Source organism: Nannospalax galili, unplaced genomic scaffold, assembly GCF_000622305.1.
Source record: "Nannospalax galili isolate Female #2095 unplaced genomic scaffold, S.galili_v1.0 scaffold807, whole genome shotgun sequence".
Classification (NCBI taxonomy): domain Eukaryota; kingdom Metazoa; phylum Chordata; class Mammalia; order Rodentia; family Spalacidae; genus Nannospalax; species Nannospalax galili.
This window is the reverse complement of record NW_008355917.1, coordinates 268,199-290,696: the sequence shown is the minus strand read 5'-3', so window position 1 is coordinate 290,696 and position 22,498 is coordinate 268,199. Positions and strand designations below refer to the sequence as shown.

General features: G+C 44.6%; 1 protein-coding gene across 1 annotated transcript in view; it reads right to left on the bottom strand.

Annotated features, from left to right (window-relative positions):
• Window positions 1-22,498, bottom strand: part of Nell1 (neural EGFL like 1) — a gene marked incomplete at both ends in the record, with an annotated part of 478,314 nt that overhangs the window by 218,225 nt on the left and 237,591 nt on the right. The window contains 1 exon segment of the mRNA XM_008853837.1: window positions 18,860-18,985. Coding sequence (XP_008852059.1) covers window positions 18,860-18,985 — 126 coding nt within the window.

Sequence of the window (22,498 nt, the reverse complement as noted above, 5' to 3'; positions counted from 1 at the left end):
CTATGGTTTAGATGGCTCATGGCTACCATGGCTCCATGCCTTAGATGGCTCATGGCTAAGATGGCTCATGGCTAAGATGGCTCATGGCCGAGGTGGCTCATGGCTAAGATGGCTCATGGCTGAGATGGCTCATGGCTAAGATGGCTCCATGGCTAAGATGGCTCATGGCCGAGGTGGCTCATGGCTAAGATGGCTCATGGCTGAGATGGCTCATGGCTAAGATGGCTCCATGGCTAAGATGGCTCATGGCTGAGATGGCTCATGGCCGAGATGGCTCATGGCTAAGATGGCTCCATGGCTAAAAGCATCCTGGGCAAGCATGAGGATCTGAGTTCAGATACCAGCATCTGCATGAAAATGTTGGGCATGGTCGCATGTGTGCCCGCAGCCTCAGTACTATGAGGGGCAGAGACAGCAGGATCCCTGGGGCTTGCTGGCTGGCAGCCTAGCTCTAACTCCAATAAGGGACTCTGTTCAAAAGAATAAGGTGGAGAGTAACAGAGCAAGACACCCAACATCCTCCTCTGCCTGTAGGCATGCCCACAGATGCCCACACACCCAAACATGTATGTCTACTTTCTATACACACACCACACACGTGTTAATAACAATAATGTATATGAGGTAATTAAAGGCAAAGAAGGTGATTCTGGCAGTTACTGAACAACTACTCTGTATTTCAACATCCTGGCATGCGTTCCCTGTCCCATCCTCCCGCCTTAGGATTTAGGTGTGCTAACTCTCCGAGCCTTCGCACGGAACCACACGACAGGCACCACTATTGGTATCATTCTTACTTTTCCAGTAAGGAAACGGGCTCAGACAGGTTAAAGTGACTTGCTGCAGGTAACACGCACTGCCTGTAGGCATGCCCACAGATGCCCACACACCCAAACATGTATGTCTACCTTCTATACACACACCACACACGTGTTAATAACAATAATGTATACGAGGTAATTAAAGGCAAAGAAGGTGACTCTGGCACTTACTGAGCAACTACTCTGTATCTCAACATCCTGGCATGCGTTCCCTGTCCCATCCTCCCGCCTTAGGATTTAGGTGTGCTAACTCTCCGAGCCTTCGCACGGAGCCACACAACAGGCACCACTATTGGTATCATTCTTACTTTTCCAGTAAGGAAACAGGCTCAGACAGGTTAAAGTGACTTGCTGCAGGTAACACGCGCTGTGGAACTAAGACACAAATCCCAGTTGTCCCGAATCCAAAGGCTGAGCTCAGCTATGCCCCAGCTCTCCACCCACTCGGCACCTCCTCCATATCCACAGAATGCCTCCCGTGGCCCCTTCAGCAGGAGTCTGTGTATGTGCAATGTACCACGCAGGACACACTGATCAGCAGTCATGGGACACGTCCGTCCACTCTTCAAGGTGCCGTCACCATCATACCAAAAAAGACCTAGATAACTTCCTTTTCTTCCAACTACTCAAAGAAGTTACAAAGAGCTTCTTTTGTAAACTTTACAGGTTGGTCACCCAGTCCACTTCCTCCACAGTATCGAGAAGTTCTCTGCATTTAGTGGAAAGAAACAGAAGTGATGCCACGTTTTCTTCTCTTTTCAAAGACGAACTATGAGTCTACAGTCAGTAGTAAGTTAGAAACCAAATACAGGAGTCATAACAGTACACATGTGTACAGGAGTCATAACAGTACACACGTGTACTGTGCATGTACCCTCTCCCAGGCATTATGGCTTTTATGTTCATTATTTCACTCCACCCTCACAAACACTCTATGATACAAAAATTGACACTGTGCGCATTGTACGTATGAGAGGTTGCACTTTAGGAGAATTAAGCAACATATACAAGCTCATTTAGCTAAGAATCTTGGCCTTGCTGGGGCCAAAATGCTATTCAGTCATGCCTACGATGGTCATGGACTTGGACTTTGCATTTCAAAGCATGTTCTCTTAACAGTATCCTGTACCCTGCACATACACTTCTCCCCTTTTACACAAACCTGTACCAAAATGCTTCTTTAACGCCCCCGCCAAGTTCCATAGTTAAGATGTCCAAACCAAGCACAAAGACAGCAGACGTCGCTACAGAGGGTCTCCTATGACAGCAGGGAACCTGCCCCTCTGACCATCTATCATCAATGCATAGAAGAGGCTGGAACATAGCTGTTGAAGATGTGATTATCAGGATTATCAAACTTCAGGACGAGAGAGCAAGGAAGCTGAAAGTGTCTGGATGGATCTCAAGGGCACTCCGTCATCGGAAGCACTCTCTTCCCTAGATGCATACAAAGGTCAGAGCAGCTCACAGCACATGTCTAACCCCCACCCACCTCCCCCTTGGGCCTCTCCTCCTCATGCTTGGGCTCCATCTCACCCTTCTACTGAAGATTAAACTCACAGCATCATCACCAAAACATCAAAATCACATTCACATTGCCAAAAACACTCAAAGAAGCTTCCCTGGCCCTCTCAGCCTGAAGCACCTTGCATCTGATTTCCTTGGTCAAAGAAACAGAGACTTAGAAACACAGACTTCCAGAAACTCTAAACACAGGTGCATGCTCATTACATCAAAGAATAAAGGTGCACAACATATTTTATCCAAAGCAATGTCGATCAGAGACGGGAATGTCTGTTTTCTGATAATACTTTCTTTTCTTTTCATAATCCCTGATTATCTCCCACCTCTCCCTGTACAGGACAATATTAGAAAAGATACAATTGGTACCCAATATCACTACATCATCAGCAATTACACAGTCACTTTGACCCTGTGGACAGCAAATTAAACACCCAGCAAGAAGGCCCACAAATGCTCACAAGCATCTCTAAACACAGCGGGACCAGTAAACTTGCGAAAACAGCTGTCCCTGCTAGCTGTCTCCGATTGTCCTTCATGGAGCCCCCCTGACGTGCAAAAGAAGGCCCTTTGATCACTTGGGTGACAAGTCCCTGTCACAAGTCAATAGCGGTTAATAATATATCATTTTGGCCTGAGTCCATATGCAAAAGGTCCATGAAATATTCAGAGGAACAAACAGTGCCAAGGAAACAGCCCTTCCTGTCAGGATGATGTGCTCAGGTTCCACTCAAACACCTGCTGAGAGTTTTAGACATCATTCTGCAAAGCACCTTTAAAAACAGTTTCACAATTTAAACAAAACTTAATTCTCTAAATGAATATAGATACATAGTTTAGGTAAAGAGAAAAACAATAAAACAACCAACGGTAAAACTATGTGCCTGCCATTAGTGTAGGCATGTGAACGAAGAGAGGAAACAATGATTCTTGACTTCACAGAGGTGAGAGTTTCCTGAAACTTCTAAAAGACGATCTATAATCTAATATGCTTTAACAGGTAACAGAGCTGAAGCCCGAAGAGGTGAATGACTTGTCTGAGACCATGGGGTGTGTGTCTCTGGATTCAAATAAGCCTCTCCAGGGAATGATACCAAATTCTTTTCTCTGTACTGCATTAGCTTTGCAAACACCGCGTTGGGCCCCTAGCTTCATTGCTGCTGTGATAAAACATCCTGATAAAAAGCGGCATAGGGAGGAAAGGGTTTATTTGCCTTAAAATGCCAATGTACAGCCCATTATTTTGGAAAGTCAAGGTGGGGTCTCAGGGTGTCATGACCACAGCCAAGAGCAGAGCAAGAACCAACCTGGAGTCCCTGCCTGTCTGTGGCTTTTGTTCAGATGGTTTTCTTCAGTTTTAGACAGTTCTGGAGCCTCTGCCCAGGGAATGTGACTGCCTACGACGGCTGAGTCTTCCTTCCTACATCAGTTTCCAAAACAGACAATCTCCCACAGATACAACCCACAAGCCAATCTGATCTAGCTAATTCCTCATTAAGACTCTCTTCCCCAGTGATTCTGGGATGTGCCCACTGACAACACTAACCAGCACAACCGATGAAGCAATGTCAACCTGAGACTTGGGATGTCAGGGTTCTGAGAATGAGTTTCTTCTCTTTCTTAATCCCCCATTATCTCCCAACCTCTCCAACTATTTGTTTCATATGTTTATAGTAACACTGTTTCTGCATAAACAACCCAAACGATTATTTTAAGGCTATGTTCTGAGTTGTTTATTATGGCATATGTCATATATGTTATTAATATTTTCATCCAACTGAAGACGGCTTTCAGAGGTGAGCACACGAGGGGTGCCCATGTAGGTAATACAGCAGCTGTACAGTTGCTTCGTGCGGCACATCCCAGCTGCGCCCGGGAAGATGCCAACAGGAAGCTTCCGAACACCCGGCCTCTAATGCCAGCAAGTGCTGGGTCCGAGAAGCTCGGTGTGAGCTTGTCCACGTCTACCTGGGCTCCAAGACAATCTGCAGATGACATAAGACGGCCTCGGTTGCTCTCTCCTGAGTCCAGCTGAGCAGATCATTATGCCCCTCAGTCTAAGGCCTACTGCTGAACACCCACTGACGGACAGGAGACAAAGACTGTGAGTTTCACAAACACAGCCCTTTTCCTTCTCTGTACAAGAACAAAGTCAGTTGACTGCAAAACCCCAAAGAGCACACTGCCAACCAGCACAAAACACTGACCTTCCTGCAAGATCTTGTGGGTATTTGGAGACCAATCACATAATGTAATTGTCCTCCACATTACAAAGTCAAGGCATACACTCTTTTCTTTTCTGAATTACTTATCAACCACAGGGGAAATGGAAATGACAGGTGGAAAAGTAAAGAGGGAAAAAGCAAGTTCTTTCAGCTGCCTGGTTGCTTAGAGATTTTCTGGCCCTGGCTCTGGAGTTGCTACAGTCACTCTGTAGAACTAAATGTGAAGGCTTTGTCATCAGTAATGGGACATTGGCACTGAATTTCCTATGCTCTGGGTATGAAATACCCCTTCCTGAACTCTATTCCTCTTCTAAAAGGGATATTGTCCTGGTAATGACTGGGGCCACTGAAGCCTTGCTTTCTATTTGGAAGAAAAATACAGTATCTCCCCCTTTACCCAATGGCTGGCTTCTGTCATCCACAGGCCTAGAAAGACAGAACTGATGGAGAGTCTGCAACTCTCTGAGGCTGTGGGTCCACCAGAAAGAACTGGAAAAGTCCAAGGGCTAGAGAGGGGCTGATTGCAGGCTTTTCATTTAGCAAGTTCCCTATCTAATCCTGACGCACGGAGCAGGTAGCTGTTTGAAATCTCGCTCTATAAACTTGAAAAATCAAATTAAATTAAAAGGCAGATACCTGTAATTATCTGGGAGACACTTTTGCAGATCCCTTGTGTACGTGTGAGTATGTGTATGCACATGTGTGCAGGTGCACACATGTGTGTGCATGTGTGTATATGTGGGGCACATAGGTGTGTGCACATATGTGGGGTACATGTGTACAGCTACACATGCATGTGTAGGTCTTTACATGTACTTACAGTGCTGGGAAACTAGAGCCACTGCAAATACTTTGGAATAATGGTTCAATGCTATTTTCTAGTTTACAAATATGTTTTCCGATCAGTTTCCCAACATCTCTGTGAATTGTGATTCATTGTGATTGTCTCTGTGATTGCACTCTCTGTGTTTAATGTATGACAGCATCAAGGTTCACAAAGGTGAAATGACATGCCTGAGATCTAAAGAAACTAAATCCCAAAGTACGTGCAATTTCCACGGAGTGGCACATGATGCGTGATTTCCACAGGGCGCCATGCGCCTTGCGGGCAGCCCGTCCTGCTCCTTTGAGGCTCCTGTGAGTCTGTCCAGTTCCCCAGACCACTCCATGTGCTTTTCCTCTCCCTCCCTCGGTGCGTTCTCCCACAGTCTAACCTCCTGGCCTGCTGCATTCACTAGCTTCGCATCTGCATCCCCCACCCCCAACCCCCAGCTAGAACACAGCTCCACACAGAGCTAGATTTGCCTCCTTTACTCACTGCCGTGCTCCTGGCATCCATAATCACCCTGCTAGGACACTCCCAATAGATACATAATGGATGGATAAAGCCATGGAACGGTAACTACTATCTAAATGCAAACAGAAGTTGATACCACTATCTGTTAGAGGCCCAAGGAAAGCAGTGGTGGGCGTGGATTCTAGGGCTGGTTTAGTTTCTCTGGTGGCATTTTTACAGTGCTAAACTACATGTAACATAGAACTTAATATCTCTGTCACGTTACCTGTACAGCTCAGTGGCACCATGTGCATTTACACTGTATGGGGTATGTTCACTCATCCTCCTGTTTTCTACCTCTGGTGATCTGATTACTGTGCCTACTTCATGTAGTTGGAGCTCCACGGTAGTTGTCTGTCTCCTGCTGCCCAGCTTGGAGCATGCTTCAGAATGCCCTTCCTTTCAGACGCTCACTAGCTCCCATTGCGCCTCTCCAACACTCTCCTTACCTGCTTGTCTGTGGATAGATGCCTTGATATTGTGAATACCAATGTGGTCCGTAGTGACATACAAGCATCTCCTCATGACACAGCTTTGAACTGTACGGGGCGCATGCCCAGACGTAGAATCACTGGATTGTGGAATAAATCTATTTAAGTTTTTCTACTCTTGCTTTTTTGGGGGGGACTGCCTAATTACACAGCTTACAGCCCCACCCACGATGCACACAGATTCTACTTGTGGAATTCACAACACACCAACACCTATTGTTTTATGTCTAATGGTGTTTTGTGTCTCTTCTTGAGATCAGGATTACTCAGTCCTGCCATGAACAATAACAGGGACATGATGACCAAGGAAATAAAAATGTGAGAAAAGCAAAATGGGAGGAGAAGGTCTAGGCTGATGCTCCAAAGGTGGGAACCCAGAGGGAGTGGCTCTAGATAGGCTGACCAGGCTACAGTGCGAGAACTTGTACCAGGGGACCTCTGGGCACAAAAGCCTGACTCAATAGGCCTTAACATATATGACAGAATGCATGAAATCTGGTGGAGAGGCTATAGGGGGATAAGAATGGGGGAGGGGGTCTGGATATGATTAAAATTTATTGTATGAAATGCACAAAAATTCAATAAAAATATACATTAAAAAATCTGGGTCTGCGTAAATAAAGACTTTTTCAAGAAGCCGATTTCCAAGTATTTAAAGGCACTTTGGTGAAGAAGGGAAATACAGGAATGTGGTGAAGACCCAGGGCTTCTGTGGTGAACACCACCCTGAGACAGCCCTGGTATAGGTTCTTTAATCCCAGCACTTGGGAGGCAGAGGCAGGTGGATCTCTGAGTTCAAGGCCAACCAGGTCACATGGTGAGTTCCAGGCTTGCTAGAGCTTCAGGGAGACCCTGTCTCTAAAAACAAAACAAAACAAAAACAAAAACCTAACCTAACCTTCTCTAGGAGTTTACGAACTGAAAATTGGAGCATTCTAGGAATACAGCCCAAGAGGCCCATCTCCCAGAAGGCAGAGGTAGGACTGGTCCCAAGCTCCAGGCTTGACCTTTCATTCTAAGAATGGCTGTTGTTTGCTACACAGATGAGATCATACCTCATTAGCATTTTAAAGAGCTCCATTGGCACTGACTCTGAGAAGGCTTGAATAACCTTCCTACTCATCGCTTTCCAGCCTGTGGTTACAGGTAAGTTCCTTAACCTCAAGTAAGAGTCCCCACCTCCAAAGCACAGAAAAGAATGTTTGCTTTTATTGAGTACATCCTCTGGGCAGAAACTTCTTCCAAGCAGCTTGTAAATACTCTCTCCCTCACTTTTTGCAGATTCTGGAAGGAAGCCATATCCATTTCCCTGCAGCTGGGCTTGATGCTGTTAATAAGTGTTGAAGCTGGAACAGGAAGCTGGGTCTGTTCTTCTCACTCCTTTTTTAGCAATTTTATTTTTCATTATGTATGTGTGTGCACATGAGTGCAGTGCCCTCGGAGGCCAGAAGAGGGCGGAGCTGGAGTTTCACGCCCTTGTGAGCCTCACATGGGTGCTGGGAACTGATTTCCACACAGCTGCAAGTGCTTATAACCACCACTGAGCTGACTCTGCAGGCCTCTTCTATATACAGCATCACCTCCCTATCACACTGTAGAGCAGCAAACACAGACGGACCTGTGTCTAAAGTCCAGACCCTGTTACTTACCCTTGTTCTCACCTTAACTCCTACCTGATATTAGACTCAAATGGGCCAGTCACGCCGGGGGAGGGTGGAACGACATTCTCTCCCCCTCTGAGGACTTAATGCCCTACTGGTCTCTCTCTGGCATTCATTGCCCGTATCTCCCAATTTAGCACTCAGTTATATGCCCTATAAAGTTATTCTCCTTAAATGTAAATTTTATGTCTCCCAAAGAGACCATAATCTCCTAGGGGTCAGGAACCATATCTTACAGAATCACAGAATTAGAAAAGTAATAGTTTGTAAAATTATCTCTTTTGAAGCTGAACTCCTTTCAAAAGCAACCTTATTCTTAATCCCAACCCCTCTGATTGAAAGTCATCTAATGAGTTTAATCTTCTAAAGTCCAAAAAAGAAAAAAGAAAAGAATGAAAAACAAAATATCGGCTTGACAGTGTTCACTGATGACAGGAACAGTGGGACTTCATTTCTAAATCAGTTTAGAGGTTGCAGCACTGAGAACACTGGGTCTTTTGGTGCCTCCCCTTAGCATTTCTCTTTGTCTAAGCCTGGTGCAGAAAAGCCCTCACAAACAAACCTCCTTGACGCTAAAACCTGCCAGAAGAGCTTGTGACACACAAGCTGGTGAACGCGACCTCAGCTCCAGGTTCAAAAAGGGCAAGCTCTGCATCCACAAGGCCTGAAGGTTTGTACCATCCCGGAGTTCATTCTGGAACCAGAATACTCCTTGAGTGCCCAGGGAGATCTCTCATTCCATGCGCCATGTGAAGTCACAGCAAGGAACGAGCCCTCACTCAGCTTTAGATCTGCTGTTGGTTTGACCTGGAATTCCCCAGCCAGATTCGTGTATGAAACACATATTTCTGTTGTTTATAAGCAACTCAGTTAGTGATGGACCAAGAATACTTATTGAGTGCCACTCCAGCTGCCTTGCTGGCCATCAGATTCAGCAGGAATTTGACAAAGCGTGACTATGACTTTTTATCCCTTTAGCTCAGACCCCATAATCTCTGTGACTGAAGACAGAAGGCTTTAGCACTACAAGGCCACAAATACCTACATTTTCAAAAAGTTAATCAGATTGTAATAGGCCACCTTCTGGAACGTAGGTTAAAGTTAAGACTCTAGTCTCGGAAATTATCAGGTAGTTAGCCCAGGGTATGGGAACACACATGAGCTGGACCCCAGTTGTCTTGGGAACAGGTCCTGGAGAGCACCTGCTAACTGCAGATTTACAGCTTCTGTAGGTTGGGCTTGGCTTGCTTCTGCAAAATAGTAATTGTTGCCTAATAGAATAGAAATTGTTAAGGGGGCTCTCCACCTGTAAGTTTGGGAACTTAAACTTTTCACCCCTGGTTATGGTTTCTCTGTATGAAAGCTTACCCTAAGATGACTCGGGGCTATATACTTGGGTACCAACACCCTTATGTAGTAGCCCTGGCCAGTAACGACTTTCATGAGGCAAAACTTGGTCTAAGCGGTCTTCTCTGGTGAAGCATCCCACAACGAGATAACACGTAAGAGAGATTTTGAAGGGAAAAAAATTCAACGTCCCCTTTGACTAGACTTTTTGTTTCCTAATATTTAATAACATGGTTTCTGACGGTAAAACCCAGATACACATTATATAGCTTTCCACAGACAAATTTAAAATAGATAAAAATGTAGAAAAATGTCACCCACTCAGCTACCCTCTATTATCGATTTATTTGAGGGAGGAAAGATACTCAGATCTGTGCTTCTGGGTGTCTTTGTAGCCATCCACATGTATGTATGCATATGCACGTGTGTGTGTGTGTGTATGTATGTGGATACAACCATAACTTCCACTTGTTATTTTAATTAGAAAATAATACACCTGTCTTAAATCTTATGTTATATGATATCAATTTTCTGACAAAAAAATAGTCATTTAAACACTATTATGCATTGAATTGCAATATACGTATATATCTAATCAAATCTCCACTGGTGCAAACTTACACTATTTCAGGATTTTTTTCTTATAAATAATTAATGAATTGAGTGACCACAATGAAAATCTTATGCAAATAAATTGTGACTGACTGGTTCCTGGGGATAAGTTGCTATAAATAATGTGCTTTTGATACACACTGTCAAACAACCTTCAAGAAAGGTTGTAGCAATTTACATTCCTTTCAGCAATGTATAAAAATGCCCATTTCCTGGTCCGCTTCAGAAATGGAGGGTTGACATATATGTGCATATACAATATCTATCTGTATGTCCACATAAAATAATCATAAAAATTCACAAAAACTGATATTTCAGCTTGAATCTCTTCATTATTCCTAACCTTGAAAAAATATTTGCAAACTTTGAGCATACCTGTAACACATGCTGTCATTTCTGACATAACTGTAAATACACACACACACACACACACACACACACACACATGCACACACTTTCTCCTTCCTTGACAATGTAACACACATTTTTGTTAGGAAAAGTTAGCCAAGATTACGAAAGACACTGGGACCTGACCCAGGCTCGGGGGATAAATCTTGATTCAAGGTAATTCTATTTACTTCTCTAAGTGTATTTTAGGAACAGGTACCGCAAACTACTTTCTGTCAATAAAAGAGCAATCTACTGAGCTGGAGCTTCTGTTAAAGAAGGCATCCCAGGTCTTAAGAAGGAACAGCAGGACTTTATCTTTCCTTCCTGATTCTGGGATGTGGTTGAGACCACATGCTTGAAAAGGTTTTGCTACTTTTGAGAAGCGCTTGATCAAGTTCCAAACTATTATGAAAGATATAAAGTAAAAACATTGGTAAGAACTTCTGTCACTGATGATGGAACTGAGCAGCTGAGCTCACTGGGAACGGTACCTCATTTTGTGTGCTGCGTGGGGTAAAACTGGCCATGGAACCAGCTTAATCACTTGCTGACATTCTGACTGGGTTTTTTCAATCCTTTTTATTTTTTCAGATAACACATACTGAACAAACTCTGTCTTTCTCTGTGTGTCTCTCTCAGTCTATACACACATATACTTTGATGACTTCTCTGAGATGTAGTTGCTGGACTTAGTCTATCTCAATGTGATATTAATACACACACACACATGCACACACATACATGTACTATAGCTTTAAGATGGAGATAAAGAATATAAAAACAGGAAGCTAGGCTGTCAAAGAGGACGGCCTACCTACCGTTTGACACACAAGCAGATAGAGTGAGTCTGCCAACCACCTATTTGATTCTGGGAGTGCTGAAACACCCTTAATCAAATGCCTTTATGTGAAGCGTAATTGTCATTCTGAATGAACAGCTCCAGTAATAGAGTGTACAGAAATATTAACAAGGCTTTTATGATGAATTTGGGTCAAAGGCAGCACAGTAGTTAATAGTTTTGTGCACAAACACCCAAGGGGCAAGCTCCACCATTTATCCTGGGTATCCACAGTAGACCACGTGGTTCGGATCTTTCACAACACACTCCACTTAAAGCAAGGAAGAGTCCAGCACTGACTGCGTCCTTCAGAAGGGCTAGAGTCGCGGCGGACAACCTCCAATGGCCTCCCTCAGATACATTTGCTGGACTTAATGAATCTCAGCATCAAACTGCCTGAAAATGTCTAGTATTTCATATGGATAGCTGAAACATCCCGAAAAATTAAAGCTTGCAACACATTTTCCATACACAATGCAATCTCTAAAGAGAGATCTCTTAATAATGGTTTCTCTCTTTATTGACTTTGACTTTGTTGCCGTGATGAGCAGCGCTAAGGTCAAACATGTAAATAATAAACTCCCTACAATCCCTTCAGTGGTTCTGAGCTCTGGGTCTTCTAGGGAAAATGGTCTGGTGGTTTCGATTGCCTCTACTTGTCTCAGGTTGGGTCATAGCTCTGCAGGATTCTAAATAACTGAAGTGTTGGCAGAGAGGACTCGATCTGGCCCATGGAATAGAGATCACCATGTAGAAGTCCAGCTTGTCCACCAGAGCTCCTTCCTGTGTGGCACAGCTGACATCTGAGGCTCTCTCCACAGTGCCCCACCTTCAGAGACACCTCACTCTCCTCCCTCCAGAGTCACACGCGTCAGAGTGTAGTCTTGAAGTCAGAATATTCTTCCTCAGGCTGCCCAGGCTCCTGCCTCACCACCTCCCCAACACCATGTCACCTATCACCATGTTAAGAGAATTCTTTTTTAGCCTGTAGCGTCAATGGCAATTCTCCCCGTTGTTTCCTCCATGTATGCCAATATGTTGTTTCCGACCGAGGCAGGGACTCTCACCTACAAGTTTCAGCAGACTGCTAACACCAAGTCAGAAAGGAAATCAACATCTTAAGGATAGAATCCAAGAAACTTTCTGGTTTACTATTTCGAATGCCTCTAACAGGAAGTGAGGACTGACCATCTCCGTCCTACCGGGTTAGGAGTATCGAGTGCCACTTTGATAGTAACATTCTTGCTCTGCTGGGGGAGGACTCTGATATAGCCATATTCTGACTCTACGGGGGTGGGGGGGAGAAAAGTTCCCTGACTATTTAAGCAACAGAAAGAGAGAAAGACAAGTGTCAGGCAAACGAGCCAAGGCAAAGTCCGTATCTCCTGACTGTCATCAGACCTTCCAGGTAGGCATTCAGAGACCCAGAGATGCAGGTCCAGTTTGGACTCTTCCTTTTTTCCTTTTTAAAATACCTTTACTTATTTGCCATGAGTGGGTGTGAGTGTGTTTGGTGCACATACAAGGGGGTGACTTTAGGGAGTCGGTTCTCTCCCTCCACCATGTGGGCCAGGATGGAAGTGAGGCTGCCAGGCTTAGCAGCAAGTGCCCTTAGCTGCTGAGCCATGTGTCTGTCTCCTAGATTTGACTTTTCTAACTCAATGTATCAGTAAACATATTATGTCTTTAATAGGCATATTCTACATTCTATAAAGACATTGATATGGGATTCTGTTTTAGAAATACTCATTTTTCTTTGAGAATCTTGTATATGTGTGCAGTGTATGCTCCTCCCACATCCCTTCCTCTTATTTTCCAACTTCATGTCCTCTCCCTTTTGTTCGTATAAGCAATTGAGTCTAATTAGTGATACAGGATTTTTAATCTAAAGGTAGTCTATGGGCTCCTGACTCATCTCATTATTACAACTGGATCACCTCTTCTGAAACCGAAAACAAACTGATCGTCCAGCAACCTGTCCGTTAATGCTGACGGAGAACCCCAAAATGCCAAGACAAGCATTACAAGCAAGCACATGATGTGCGCTTGAAGGACACAGGTAATTTATAGTAGTGTCCTATCGGCAAATGTTCTGTCCCAGCTCCACACTCAAGGGCGAAATACTGTGCATCTGATATTTGGAAATGCCGTGTGTTTTCATCAATCTTGTGTTGAAAACATATTCCAGAAAACGACTCTAAAATCTCAAACAGTTAACTTTTCTGCACAAGGCATTTGAAGTGTGGCCTAACCTCTTTTCATTACAAGGTGCTTAATTCAAGTCATTAAGTTAATAGGCTATTATATCTAATGATTTAACTAAGCTTGCTCCGAATATGTGGAACATGCACTTCCTTCAAGGTTTCTTGCATGCCAATATTAAGAAAATAAAAATCTTTTTAGTGAGGTAATGGAGATCACATGGAGTATCTGTTATCTCACTCCCCACCCCCCTTATGTCTTCCTCATGGGAAGTTTGCGGCATAAAAATGAATGCTAGCTCATAACTGCCGACCACCTGTCTCGTTGCCGCTTGCCTCTGCTGTAAATCACAAGAATCCTCTTTAAACCTGCCTGCGTCTCTAATGATAACATCTTAGCAAACAAGTGCAACATGAGTTGTTTAAGCAGGGATAAAGGAAACTCAGAAGCCCATAAATCAAGTCAGGTGACCATTCCAAAAATTCAGAGTATGCAGAAAAGAAAACGTGTGCCCCCCAAAGTCATATAATGGCCACTTCCCTCTCAAAATTCATAACAGACCAACGATGGAATCTCCTATAGGAGAGAAAGGAGTCTAGGCTGACAGGACCTTCAAGGCAAAAACACCCCAGTGTCAAAAGACAAACGTTTTGATTTTACCCTTCAAAAGTCCAAGGGAAAAGTTTGCGGAGATTCATATACAATTAAAAAAAAAAATCATGCCGGACAGCCCTGAGTTTCCACTTTCAAGTCCTAGATAGCTCTTCTCAGTGTTAAACTCTGTGAGCATTGTTGCTCAGTAGGTAAACTAAAATTCTTTCTTTCTCTGTATATTTTGAGGCCTGGTTAGGCCAGGCTGGCCTCTATCTTTCTACGTAGTCATGGATGATCTTGAACTTCTAATCCTCCTGCCTCTACCTCCCAAGTGCTGAGACTGAAGTGCGGCTCACCACACCTGGTCTTATACAGGGGTCAAGATGGAACCTGGGCTTTTCCCATGCTAAGGAAGAACTCTACCAACTGACCCTTTGCTCTCATTTGTTTTCAGATTAGAATAGGGGAAAAATAACTGAGGGAAAGCTTATGGGTTTTCTGTTTCTGTGTTTCCAGCTTCTGCAGTGCCTCTCTTCCTTCAGGACCCTGTTTGGCATCTCCATTGCCAGGTACAGGCATCTGAAAAGACTTGTGGCAGTGTAGCTTTGGGACAGGCTGTTGTAGGAATCCTTCTTGTATATGTGTCAAGGAGTAACAGCCACAGACAGTCAAACATGCAATAGTCTTAACCCTCCCAAGGCACAGAAGAGGGTCAGAAGGGCATGCACTTCTCAGTCTGAAGATGGTCCTTGGTTAATCATGAACTCTGTAGGTACAGAGGTCATTTTTCCATAGTCAAGGTAGCTAAGACATTAATTGCATATTGAGTATGCCGTATAATGAATGACTCAAGCAACCCATCAATCAAATCACCAACGCTGATCTATTTTTTTAGCTTGAGGCCCAGTACATTTTGGTTGAATGAAGTTTTTCAGAATGTCTGACTTCTACACTTGCCCTTAGCCAAAGCCCAAGAGGCAATGGCTAGAGTTCTAAATGGCATTCAGCAGTAGAGAAAGGTAAACAGATGTGACCTTGACTCACTAGAAAACCAACAGTAAAGCAGCAGCAGCAACAGATAGCTGCTCCGCTACAATGGAGGACCCTGCTCGGCAGGTACAGGCATTGGGGTACTCTTTGGAAGCAAGGAATGTCAATAATGGAAATGTTATACAAGGATCTCCAGAAAAAAACAGATGCCTTTAAGTCTGGCAATTTCTCCCAGGAAAATGTCATCTGGAAATGAAACATCTAAAAAGAAATAGGCACACACACACACACACATACACACACACACACACACACACACACGTGTGTGTGTGTATGTGCTGTATAGTGGCACATATGTACCACTTATCTGATATCACACACACACACACACACACACACACACACACATATATGTGTGTGTGTATGTGCTGTGTAGTGGCACATATGTACCACTTATCTGATTACAGAAGCAAATGATTACTTGGAGGAAGATGTCTTCTATTTCAATAAAGGAATGGCAAAACCTAGGATGGGAACAGTTCTGCCTTGAAGAATAAAGAACAGACTTTAATCTAAGGAGCTTATTTAAGGACACCAGGGTAAATGCCAGAGTTTCAGGGACTCATTGCTTGGAGAGTGTTTGTAGGTGGCCTTGACTAGAAGAGAGGAGAAGGGCACACCAGGGGGAAAGCATGTCTCTTGGCTCCCCTTTCCCATCCACACCTCCCTAGAAAATTCTAATCCAATCACTATACATTAACACATTTCAATAAACCCCAGCAGCTCCCCCAGCTTGTAAAAATAAAAGGAAAAGTTCTATCTTGACAATGTCAAGGGCCTTCTTTTTTTTTCCCCCCTTATGATTTGCTGGTACCTCAATCATAACACATGATATAATGAGCTTAGTATTGTGATTCCTCTGTTTTTTGTTCTTGCAGTAATGAGGACTTTATACAGGGCCTGACACATGCTAAGCAAACCCTCCACACTGAGCTGCGTCCTTTGCCCCTATTGACCATTTTTAGGCTGAAATCTCAATGACAAGATAAAGCTATGAAGACGCGGAGATGAATGGACATCCAAGAACCTCCAAGGAGTGACGGCTCATGCAAGAACCTGATGAGAAACAGGCTGATGGACAGGGAAGACGAGGCCAAGGTTAGTGAGCTGCGTCCTTTGCCCCTATTGACCATTTTTAGGCTGAAATCTCAATGACGAGATAAAGCTATGAATGGACATCCAAGAACCTCCAAGGAGTGACGGCTCATGCAAGGACCTGATGAGAAACAGGCTGATGGACAGGGAAGACGAGGCCAAGGTTAGCATCTCATCAGGACAGGGAACAGGTCCACGGAAAAGCTGCAGAAGCCAGAGGGTGAAGCCACTGGGAACAGACACTGAAGTAAGAAGATGGGATCGAGCTGCGTATTGAGATATTCTGACAATCTTTGACTATATTTATATTGTTTTTCTTCTTAAAAATGTGCTCTAGCACTGGGCATCTCCCAGGTATATGTTCTCTGTTCCTGATCAGATGTGCAACTCTGCAGTGGCCTCCATCTGTTGCAAAAAGAAGACTTCTCTGATGAGTTCTGTGCAGCATGCTTGTCACTCTAAGGGAGGTCTCTTCTGTCTGGCACTGCGTTCCCTGCCAGGCAGCTCCCAGGTCTACATGTGCATTAGTGTTCAGACACTCTGTGCTTTTCTCACAGGGTTTCTAGGGCATCACTTTTCCCTCCAGGTTTCCTGTCCCTGAGATTCACTCAGCTCCACTCTTTTCTTCTCACATCCGGCCTCCCTCCTCCCTCCCTCCTTAGTCACAGTGCCCCCATTAGCCCCACCCTCCCCCTAATGCCACCTGACTCCCACCATCTTTCCTCTCCTGACTTCCCTCCCTCCCCCACACCATGGTCCCTGCCTGTCCCTCCCTCCCCTCCTCCCTAACCATTACTCCCACTTCTTCCACCTCCCTCAGATGACGTCTGTTCCCTACTGCTCCCCTTTCGCGTTGTTTCTTGTCCGTTGCCTCCATGTGTCCTTTCCCTTTACCTGGTAGAGTGTAGGATGGGACTCCTGTATGGAACCTCACCCACCCATGGCTCAGGGACCATTGCAGAAGAGGAGGCAGAAAGAGTATAAGAGCCAGGGCTGGGGCATGAACACAGGGAGGTGGAGGCTTCCAGGCCACGGGGGGCTTGCTCATGTGAGCCTGCAGCAGCAGTGGCATCAGACATGGGACCCATGTCAGCTCAACTAAACAAGAGCCCAAAGGGGAGGTGAGAAATAGGTAGCAGGCCAGCACTAGACTGAGAACTATTTGAGACTGATTGCTGCTGGGTGAGGGAGAGTATGACTTACTTATGACTAGACTCCAGCGGACACATTTACACTGAAGTCATTTGGGTACAAACACCTGAATGAATAGGATTCAGCGTGTACGGCAGAGTGCATCAGGTTCTGTGGGGCGAGAAGGGGAGGCATGGCTGGGGGAGGGGGTCTGGATTTGAGTGGGAAATATATGAAATTTAAAAGGCTCAATTAAAAATTACAAAAAGAAAGATTTTAGGGTTACCTCTTCAGAGGGGAGAATGTTAGAGTAAGGAAAAAAAAGGGGGCTCTAGGGGCTGGAGAGAGCGCTCAGCGTCTAAGAATGCTTGCTGTTCTACCAGAGGACTGGAGTGTGGTACCTAGAACACGTGACAGGGGGCTTACAACTGCCTGCAGCTCCAGGGGATCAGATGCCCTCTTCTGGCCTCTGTCAGCACCTGCACATGTATGTGCATCTATACAGACACACACACGACACAATAAATCTTGTTTAGTGTCCCGTGATTACTGGATGAAGAATAGACTATGGTTGAGTGAGATGGTGGAGAAAGCTCCGTGTGACCATTCCACAGGTCCACCCACGTAGCACCGCAGTGTTAAGAAGCACTGAAGAGGCGAACTACACAGACACCAACCACAGCTCCTGTGGGGAAAGGGATCTAGCAGAGACCTTGAATTGTTATCTCTCAGAACTGGGCAGATGATACTGTGTTTTGTGGGGATGAGTAAAAATGCAGAATTGTTAGGAAATTCAGAGTTCTGTTTCACACACATTAAGTGTGAGCTGACGTCCTGAACATCTGTATGTCTATGTCACCTCCTCAGGAGCAAGAATGGAGCTGGAGGTAGAAATCAAGAGCTATGAATCTGAGATGATGATACACACACACACACACACACACACACACACACAGGAAGGCATACAACAGAACCTCGCACCGGCTGTACCACAAAGGCATCGCACAGAGGTGGCAACGTCTTCCCATGGAGTTCCAGGTTAGCGCTGAGCAGAGACTTAAGAGGAGACGGGAAATTGAAAAGAAGCAAGTGATGTTAATCAAAATAATCTTGACTGACTCCCAAGTGCCCAGTTCCTGACTACCAAAGTCTCCTGCTCCTGTTCTCAAACAAATTAGTGCTTATCTTTCCAAAATACATTTTCTTACATGCAAATCACATCCCATCATGATGACAGGATACTTTCTGTTTGGGGAACTAATGTCTCTGAGTCCCTCGGTGCTGATATAGGCAGCTGAGACTTCCATTTCAAATCACACCCACTTCTATACGCTCCCACTCACGGCGGAAACACTGAGCATGGAAATCAATTACGCAGATAAAACTTCCCCCCTTATTACCCTTTTCTCAAAAGACGGTATTGAAGAAGGAGACGAATGATATAGGTAATTGCAGGACTGTGTGCACTAGCATATAAAGATAATGATGCGGGTGCGCCGCAGGAAAGGGATGACTCAGAAAACTAGCACCGTTTCTAATGCCCACCTGTGCAGGAGAAGTCGTCCACACGAATGTACCCTGGGATGCAGTCACAGCGATACAACCCGGGCAGGTTGACACACACCGTGTTGGCATGACAGTAGTGCATCTTGGCTGAGCACTCATCAATGTCTATAAAAGAGAGAGAGAGAAATAAACAGCATTATGGTCTGTGGAATGAAACTGAGAAAGGTGGACATCCACTAAAGTCAGGAGTGAAAGCAAGATGCATGAAATACAAACGCTTGTGCGAATTCATGTGGTGCATTGGATCCCTCCTGGGCTGAAAGTTTTCTAGAAAGATACACTGTGAGTTGCCACAGATAAGAACCCAGGAAGCGTGAAAACAGAATCGGTTATTCTTACCAAGGGAAATGTTCTATTTAACTGTCCCAACTCAAGGAGCTCTGCATCCACTGAGCTGATGCCTATTATCATGTATGGGCCATCCACAGGACATGGTACTGCTTTTAGCAGAGAGATCAAGGGAATCTGGTGTCCTCTGCCTGTATGTTTTCCCAACATGTACCTTATTCCATGTTATAAAATGATCCTGCGGCCTGTTCCCCGTGTTACACTCTTAATTTAGACTGCGCCTGGTTTGGGATTCACACTGACGTTGCACACCCTTTGACCCAGGGGTGTACACCAGGTTACAGGACAAAGAGTTGGCTCAACACAAGATAGTATTCTCCGTGGGAAGGAGCTTGGAGCGTTCCCTCCTTTCCATGAAAAGCTCCTTACCTAAACCTTACAACTGCAAATAGAGAATCTGATCTTTTCTGGAGGTTATATTTTTCACAAATTGGTTTATGCTCATTTTATTAAGACTATTTTCATGCAACTGTGTATGGGGGTGGTAAAAATACAGCATTGGGGCTCCAAGAAGGAAAATTTGAGGTCTTGCTTCGAATCTGCTTGCTGCTAGCTGATGGCTTGCATTCGATTCTCTGAGCCCTCAACACCCTTGTCAGCTGACCCTACGGGACAATTCTGAGCCTGCGCGTTTGAATCTTTAAAGGCATTAGCTAGTTTGATCTGAGGTCAATTCTGTGAGCAATGTACCAAAAACACCTCTACTTTAAAGTCTAGAAAACTGAGGTTTAGAGAAGTTAGATTATCTGCCACAGTCTTCCCTCTTAACATGCAGAGCTGGGCCTTGAAGTCGTAAGTCTGTCTCTTACTCACTATGACACATCCCAAGAGCACCCTGAAAATGATAGTCAAATACAATTTTTCCAATAAGATGATCATTAACTTCCTAATATCTTAACCCACAGACAACGAAAATGAAAGTGGCTATACTGGGTCACCAGAAGGCTCATTTATCTATTTATTTTTAAAAGAAAAGTAGTGTGATTTATTTCTCAATAAACACCCTGGAATAACATTAGGTTCTTTTCAGTCCTAAAGAGCTGTCAACCTATAAATAAGAGTTATTGTTGGGTAATTGAGGTCTTAGAAGGAGACCCACAGTTAACAAGGCTCCCACAACTGTGATATAAGAACAAAGCCACAGAAATTAGTGAAATAACTCAAGCTGTCAACATCTTCTCCTGTGCCAGTCAGTTCCTGGGGAGTGCCTGAGGCCGAAATCCTGGTGGAGGCATGGAATTACCGCACCCAGAGAATGAGACCTCTCACTCTTTGTGTGAACAGCACAAGTTTATGGGTATAAACATTAAGAAGGTACTTTCACAACATGACCATTTAGTGAAACACCAGTAGGTTCCCCCTTAGGGCCTATGATCTTCATAATTAGGAACTTTTGATCACATTTACAGTACCAGACATAAAATCCCAGATATGAAGCGGAGCTCTAATCCAATCAGAGAAAGGTTGGTTACTCTAATACCCATTTTGCCTGTATTGTGCCAGTGGGCACATCTTGCCTGGTAGGGTGTTACTGTAGCATGCAGAGTCCAATACTGGGTAAAACCACTGATGTCTTGTCCTCCCTCAACAGCCTGCATAGTAATTTCCAGCACTATGAAAACCAGTCATCAGGGGAGGGTTTCCTGGTTACTTTGAGATTATTTCTTCTTTTTTCTATTTTTTGATTGATTTATATGTATTTATGTGTGTGAGTATTTTGCCTACATGAATGTAAATATACCCACATTGTGCAATGCCCACAGAAGCCAGGACCTAGAGTTACAGACAGTTGTTAACTGCCATGTGGGTGCTGGGAACTGAAGTCAGTTTCTCTGCAAGAACAGGCCATGCTCCTATCCACTGAGCCATCTCCCCAGCTTCAAAATTGATTTCTTGATTCCCTGCAATCAAGGTAGGTAGTGTCTTCAGCAACATACCCGAATGCTGAACAACAGGCCTCTCTCATGAATGCATGGGAAAACAGGGGTCAGACTGCCTGACACTGTTTTCAAAGTGGTTTGGTTCTTGTTGACTACAAGTCTTTGGTATGACCACAGAAGGGTGTAGGACAAGGTGATGCAAGGAAGAGGTTGTTGGCATTAGAAAAGCCAGGCGCTGGGAAAGGCAGCAGAAGTATTGTTCATAAGCATTGCCAGTTTCCCTACTCTGGCCACCCAGCAGGACTGTGCACCCAGTCCTGGTCTCATTCAAACAGGCCTGTGGGACTGAGCAGCAAATCCCAGCAGAAGGTATCCTTGTAAATCTAAATCGGAAGGTCAGAGCCAGCATCCAGCTTACCACACTTAGTTTCGCTGTCTTAGAAATCATGACAGCATACGCATGGAAGTTCTTCCCACCTGGGTCCCTGAGTGACAAGCAGGTAAGAACCAGGGAGGAGGTGCAGGACCATATGGAACAGAGTCCTACAGGCTCCTGGGAACCTGCTCACATGATTCTATGGCAATGGTGTCAGCATACACAAGTCCCATGCAAACTCAGGCAGATAGAAACCCAACATAGAACTGGGAAAATGAACAGCAGATCCCAATCTTATCTGAAGGAATGTTGGCAACTGATTGCTGCTAGGTGAGGAAGAGCTGATCTTCCTAAAACAAGAGACTGTAGTTAAGCTGACTAGACTCAGTGAACAGACTTGCACTGGGGAACAGCTGGGGACACTGACAACCCAGTGGGCCTGACAGGGATGACAGAGCACATGGGCTTCAGTGTAGGGGGAGGCTATGAGAGGGTCCCATTGGGGATGGCGGTATAACAATGATCAAGATTGTTTGAGATGTTCTGTATGAAATACACAAAAAATTCAATAAAATTTTTAAAAATGACCATGAATTCAGTAGTAAGGAAAGGAGGGGATGTCCAGAGAAGAAACTGTAAAAGCAAAGTTTTTGGTCTCTGTGGCATTAGAGAAGCAGAGAAGCATTTAACCCTAACTTTTAAGACCTACATTAGCTGGCTGCGGTGGTGCATGCCAGAAGATTATGCTGAAGAGGCAGAGGCAGGAGGATCATGAGTTCGAAGCCAGGTTGAGTTCCCCCTTTGTGGACTGGAGAGGGGGTACCTCAGTTAAGAGTGAGTACTGCTCTTGTCGAAAACCAGTTAGGTTCCTGGCACCCACATCAGGTGACTCACAACCACCTGTAACTCCAGCTCCAATGGATCCCACACCCTTCTCTGACGTCTACAGGTACCTGCATTCATGTGCACAGAACCCCACACAGACACACACATATACACATAATTATTTTAAAC